At 44.7% G+C, this 6,489-nt stretch overlaps 1 protein-coding gene across 2 annotated transcripts in view; it reads right to left on the bottom strand.

Moving 5' to 3' along the window:
• Positions 1-6,489, bottom strand: part of TUT4 (terminal uridylyl transferase 4) — a 107,581-nt gene that overhangs the window by 54,782 nt on the left and 46,310 nt on the right. For both annotated transcript variants that reach the window (XM_056532229.1, XM_056532230.1), the window contains exons 8-11: positions 3,480-3,549; positions 1,928-2,054; positions 1,696-1,815; positions 1,405-1,605 (exon numbers count right to left, since the gene is read on the bottom strand). In XM_056532229.1, the coding sequence (XP_056388204.1) occupies positions 1,405-1,605; positions 1,696-1,815; positions 1,928-2,054; positions 3,480-3,549 (518 nt within the window). The remainder of the gene's footprint in view (positions 1-1,404; positions 1,606-1,695; positions 1,816-1,927; positions 2,055-3,479; positions 3,550-6,489) is intronic.

Raw genomic sequence — 6,489 nt, 5'->3', positions numbered from 1 at the left:
CTTCTAATATACTCTGCTTTAAAGGGGTACTCCGCCCCTAGACATCTTATCCCCTATCCAAAGGATAGGGGATAAGATGTCAGATCGCTGGGGTCCCGCCGCTGGGGACCCCGGGGATCGCTGCTGCAGCACTGCGCTATCATTACTGCGCAGAGAGAGATCGCTCTGCACGTAATAACGGGCAATACAGGGGCCGGAGCATCGTTACGTCACGGCTCCGCCCCTCGTGACGTCACGGCCCGCCCCCGTCAATACAAGTCTATGGGAGGGGGCCTGGCGGTCGTCAAGCCCCCTGCCATAGACTTGCATCAAGGGGACGGGCCATGACGTCACGCTGCTCCGGCCCCTGTATCGCCCGTCATTACGCACAGAGCGAACTCGCTCTGTGCAGTAATGATTGCGGGTTGCCGCAGCGGCGATCCCCGGGGTCCCCAGCAGCGGGACCGCGGCGATCTAACATCTTATCCCCTATCCTTTGGATAGGGGATAAGATGCCAGGGGCGGAGTACCCCTTTAAGCAGGCATGGATTTCCCCTGCTTTTTGCTTTATTTTCTGACTTAACATTTCAAAAGGTATTTCCATCTCCTTAGTCATGTCTCTATGTGTAGAACATGGCAGCATAAACAGGTTTGCAATTGGCTCCATTTAGCAACCTTGCCTGGTTCATTATATATTAGATATATCTTCTAATCTCTCTCTTGTTGACAGCTAGTATTCATGGTTCCCGTCCACCAGCTCGAAACCCCTTTGCCGCCGTGCAATTGTTTTTTCGTTTTTCAAAGTGTTGTAACTTTTTTATTTTTCCATTGACAAAGCCATATGAGGGCTTGATTTTTGTGGTTGTACTTTTTAATGCCATCATTTTAGGGTTCATCTATCTTATGGGTTAATATTTTTAATAAGTTTTTGTGCTGATCAAATGGGAAAAATGCCACTTTAATTTAAAGATTTTGAACTTTAAAGTGGAGCAATGTGAAGCTGCTCTGCTCATTGCCTTAGGGAAGCAGCATGGAAGCGGTGCATGCAGAGTGGTGGTAAAGGCTGGCTGTGCTGGAGATCTCACAGCACATATTGACTATATGCTTGAAGGCAGAGCAATGAAGAGGGTGTTATACAGGGCCAAGCTGGACAGGCATAACATACACCAAGGGTTAGGGAATGCAACGGGTGCACCAAAGCAGGTAATTTACATATTTGCGTCAAAAAAGCAAAAACATAGCTGGAATCTGTTTTATCCGCTTTATTAGCCTGAACCTGCAGTTTAGTGTGAGTGACACTGGTGTCAGATTCCATTTAAATATCAGAATGTGCAGGGTTTTTTTCTGTAGAGGCTCTCACCCCTGAATTGTTAAAAACAGTCCCTTTAAACCAATCCCTTGTGCACACTAGACTTTATTACTTGCCTTTCCATGCTTCTCTTTATTCCTCCTGTTCTCAGCTTCAGATCCTGCATTCCTCCTGTGGTTCTCAGCTCTTCCTCTTCCTTCCATTCCCAAATTCTTGCCGTCATTGCTGGGTAGTCTGTACTCCCATTCAACATACTTCTCTTCAGATACACCCTTTAGATGATAGTCATCCATCCTCTTTGTTTCAAAGCCATCTACCTATTGTTTAAGATGCATGGCAGAGATGTTGATAAAATGACGGCACATAGCGTATTAAAAAGAATGGAACCACATGCATAAAATGCTTACCCAGGATCCTAAGTATGCTGGAAGGATTGGTGGCTGTCTTTTCTGTAGAAAAAATACCACCATTAAGGCAAAAGAGTACGACGGGATCCCACCTTCTGCTTGGCAGTCGATGTGGCATAGCTGAAAGAGACAAGGAATATTCCGCCTATAACTACTCAACCTGAGTGTGTAAACTTATAGTATTTACAGGAATCCAAAAAAAAAGGTTCAACTTCCTAAAACTATTACTCACCCTCGACCAGTAGCGAAAAGCCAACACCAAGGGGATGAGCACAGGCTCCAGTCTGCCAACTGCTGCCAATAATTCGGTAGTAAGGCACGCTGTGTCATTTCCGGCACTAACTTTGCATGTTAATCCACTAGGGGTAAAACAATCATCATTACTAAAGCAAACTAAATCTGTGCCAAAAAAAAAAATTAAAAAAAATTTTTTTTTTCTAAAACCAGCTCAAAGTCCCCTGAACAGACATAGGTTAAATGGGCACGGTCAGAAACAAAAACCTTTTATATTTCGTACATCTTGGTAAAACATTAACCTTTCTAATATATGTCATAAAAACAATGTTGTTACCTTTTTTTTTTAAATAAAAATCATGGCTTATAAAAACAACCACTAGGGGTCCCTATATCATCCAGAACACAATCCTGTCCGGCTGCAGCATCATCTTTGTCCCAGCTTAAGCACAGGCTGGAACAAAGTCCTGGAAGTGAGGGCAGGAGTAGCACTCCTCTGTGCTCACTCCTGTCCTATCAGAGTGCCGCATGAAAACAGAGAGGAGGGGGTTACAGAGCAGCCTGTAGTGATTGGATGAAGAGACCCAGCACAGCAGACTCAGAGAGGAAGTGAATACATGGTGAGTGAGGGCGGGTTCAGTATTAGATTGCCTGAGTCGCAGTGATAAATACTGTACAATGCATCCACCAAGAAGAAGAGCTGAGGACTCCAACTGTGCATGCCCCCACCCCCTACTTACAGGATGGATCTATGACATAGGCATCGGTATAGCACCCTCCAATGCCCTCTGTAAATAAATGGAACTTATCTGAGAATGCTCGACCTCCAAAATAGAAGCTACTGTCGGATGGAATCAGTGTCAACTCTGATCTTCATTGTGGGAATAAATAATAACATTTTATCTGCTGGCAGCTACCATTAGAGCTTAAAGGGGTTGAGTGGAGCATTCATTATATACATGAAAAGTACTCACTTGCCATAGTTTCCCTGTTGGTGTCAGTCCTACTGCCACAGAGCAAATGCCTGCTCATTCAGTGGTAATAGTGATAACTCACCTCAGCTAAGTGGACATTTCCTACGTGTCAAGAAGAGAGCAGGAAGTGCCGTGGTGGGGAGATGGCGGTAGAGGTAGAGTACATGTTTTTATTCTTTTTTATCCCACCATGTGTTCTTTTAAAGGGCACCTGTAAAGTTGTATAAGAATGACGAGTGTGTATCACTGCGCACAAAAGTAATTTTTCTAAATTCCTTTATGGGGGGGAATGGGCGCTCTATGAAGGTATTCCCGCACCAATTCAAATTGAACATATTTTAATAAAATTACTTCTGTGCACAGTGCTGCATTATACAAATACTTTACAGGTACACTTTAAAGTGAATTCCCTTTTAATGCAAACACAAACGAGGTGAACGCAGGAAGCCAGAATTGTATGATTTATGTCTATGCAGGGGATCTGGAGCTCTGTATAAGAGAACTAGATCTCTTGGTGCAAAAACAAAGAGAAATGTAATCAGCATGATTAGGAAGTTTGTCGGGGCAGAAACGTACCTCTTCTTGTCTTTGCAAAACACAACAGGAACCTTTGCATGGAAATCAGATTCAACGTCCACATAGTGAGCTGGATTTCATAAAGAGAAGACATAAGGGGGGTATGTCCAGCTTTACTATAACATGTTGTTCACACATGTTAAAGGCAGTCGATTGCACCAAGTCTTACTCCTGAGACCCACTGTGATTGTGAGTTTTAAGCTGGGCGGCATCGCAATCTATTCCCCAGCTGGCCAGCAGATCCCACCTTTTCGCTGCATAAACTCTGATCTGTCAGCAGGCCACGGAGTGGAGTGGAACGCTGCCCGCTTCCCGGTATATACAGCCATGGCCATAAATGTTGGCACCCTTGAAATTTTTCTAGAAAATGAATTATTTCTCACAGAAAAGGATTGCAGTAGCACATGTTTTGCTTTACACATGTTTATTCCCTTTGTGTATTGGAACTAAACCAAAAAAAGGGAGGAAAAAAAAGCAAATTGGACATAATGTCACCAAACTCCAAAAATGGACTGGACAAAATTATTTGCACCATTAACTTAATATTTGGTTGCACACCCTTTGGAAAAAAATAACTGAAATCAGTCGCTTCCTATAACCATCAATAAGCTTCTTACCCCTCTCAGTAGGAATGTTGGACCACTCTTCCTTTGCCAACTGCTCCAGGTCTCTTATTGGAAGGCGCCTTTTCCCAACAGCGATTTTAAGATCTCTCCACAGGAGTTCAATGGGATTTTGATCTGGACTCATTGCTGCCACTTCAGAACTCTCCAGCGCTTTGTTGCCATTCATTTCTGGGGGCTTTTTGACGTATGTTTGGGATCATTGTCCTGCTGGAAGACCCAAGATCTTGGACGCAAACCCAGCTTTCTGACACTGGACTGTACAGTGCGACCCAAAATCCATTGGTAATCCTCAGATTTCATGATGCCTTGTACACATTCAAGGCACCCAGTGCAAGAGGCAGCAATACATCATTGAACCGCCACCATATTTCCCCGTAGGTACTGTGCTCTTTTCTTTATAGGCCTCATTCCGTTTTCGGTAAACAGGCAAATTTTTGTCTTACTTTTTTATGTCTCTGTGTCAGCAGTGGGGTCCTCCTGGGTCTCCTGCCATAGCATTTCACAGATACTTCGCACTGACACTGATGCTCCCTGAGCCTGCAGGACAGCTTGAATATCTTTGGAACTTGTTTGGGGCTGCTTATCCACCATCCTGACTATCCTGCGTTCACACCTTTCATACATTTTTCTCTACTGTCCATGCCCAGGGAGATTGGCTACAGTGCCATGGGTTGCAAACTTCTTGATTATGTTGCACACTGTGGACAAAGGCAAATCTAGATCTCTGGAGATGGACTTGTAACCTTGAGATTGTTGATATTTTTGCACAATTTTGGTTCTCAAGTCCTTAGACAGTTCTCTTCTCCTCTTTCTGTTGTCCATGCTTAGTATGGCACACACAGACAAACAATGCAAAGACTAAGTGAACTTCTCTCCTTTTTATATGCTTTTAGGTGGGATTTGTATATTGCCTTCACCTGTTAGCAGCCCGAGGTGAGTTTAAAGGAGCATCACATGCTTGAAACAATCTTATTTTCCCACAATTTTGACAGGGTGCCAATTTTGTCCAGCCCATTTTTGGAGTTTGGTGACATTATGTCCAATTTGCTTTTTCTCCTCTCTTTTTGGTTTAGTTCCAATACACACAAAGGGAATAAACATGTGTATATCAAAACATGTTACTGCAATCATTTTCTGTGAGAAATACTTCCTTTTCAAGAAAGATTTCAGGGGTGCCAACATTTACGGCCATGACTGTTTATCACTATCACAGCGGCTCTCAGGTCTGAGCAACAATCAAAAGTTATTTTAATGACAGTAACATTTTAATAAACTGAGTAGAATATCAACACTAAAGCATAACTTCATTTAACACAAATACACTGCTCAAAAAAATAAAGGGAACACTTAAACAACACAATGTAACTCAAAGTCAATGTCACTTCTGTGAAATCACACTGTCCACTCAGGAAGAACACTGATTGACAACCAATTTCACATGCTGTTGTGCAAATGGAACAGACAACAAGTGGAAATTATAGGCAATTAGCAAGACACCCCAATAAAGGAGTGGTTCTGCAGGTGGTGACCACAGACCACTTCTCAGTTCCTATGCTTCCTGGTTGATGTTTTGGTCACTTTTGAAAGCTGGCGGTGCTTTCACTCTAGTGGTAGCATGAGACGGAGTCTACAACCCACACAAGTGGCTCAGGTAGTGCAGCTCATCCAGGATGGCACATCAATGCGAGCTGTGGCAAGAAGGTTTGCCGTGTCTGCCAGCGTAGTGTTCAGAGCATGGAGGCGCTACCAGGAGACAGGCCAGTATATCAGGAGACGTGGAGGAGGCCGTAGGAGGGCAAAAACCCAGCAGCAGGACCGCTACCTCTGCCTTTGTGCAAGGAGGAGCAGGAGGAGCACTGCCAGAGCCCTGCAAAATGACCTCCAGCAGGCCACAAATGTGCATGTGTCCACTCAAATGGTCAGAAACAGACTCCATCAGGGTGGTGTGAGGGCCCGACATCCACAGGTGGGGGTTGTGCTTACAGCCCAACACCGTGTAGGACGTTTGGCATTTGCCAGAAAACACCAAGATTGGCAAATCTGCCACTGGCGCCCTGTGCTCTTCACAGATTAAAGCAGGTTCACACTGAGCACGTGACAGACCTGACAGAGTCTGGAGACACCATGGAGAACGTTCTGCTGCCTGCAACATACTCCAGTATGACTGGTTTGGCGGTGGGTCAGTAATGGTGTGGGGTGGCATTTCTTTGGGGGGGGCCGCACAGCCCTCCATGTGCTTGTCAGAGGTAGCCTGACTACCATTAGGTACAGAGATGAGATCCTCAGACCCCTTGTGAGACCATATACTGGTGTGGTTGGGCCCTGGGTTCCTCCTAATGCTAGACCTCATGTGGCTGGAGTGTGTCAGCAGTTCCTGCAAGAGG

Source organism: Hyla sarda, chromosome 7 (genome assembly GCF_029499605.1).
Source record: "Hyla sarda isolate aHylSar1 chromosome 7, aHylSar1.hap1, whole genome shotgun sequence".
NCBI lineage: Eukaryota > Metazoa > Chordata > Amphibia > Anura > Hylidae > Hyla > Hyla sarda.
The sequence above is the reverse complement of the archived record's forward strand: the minus strand, read 5'-3'. Positions and strand labels throughout refer to the sequence as shown.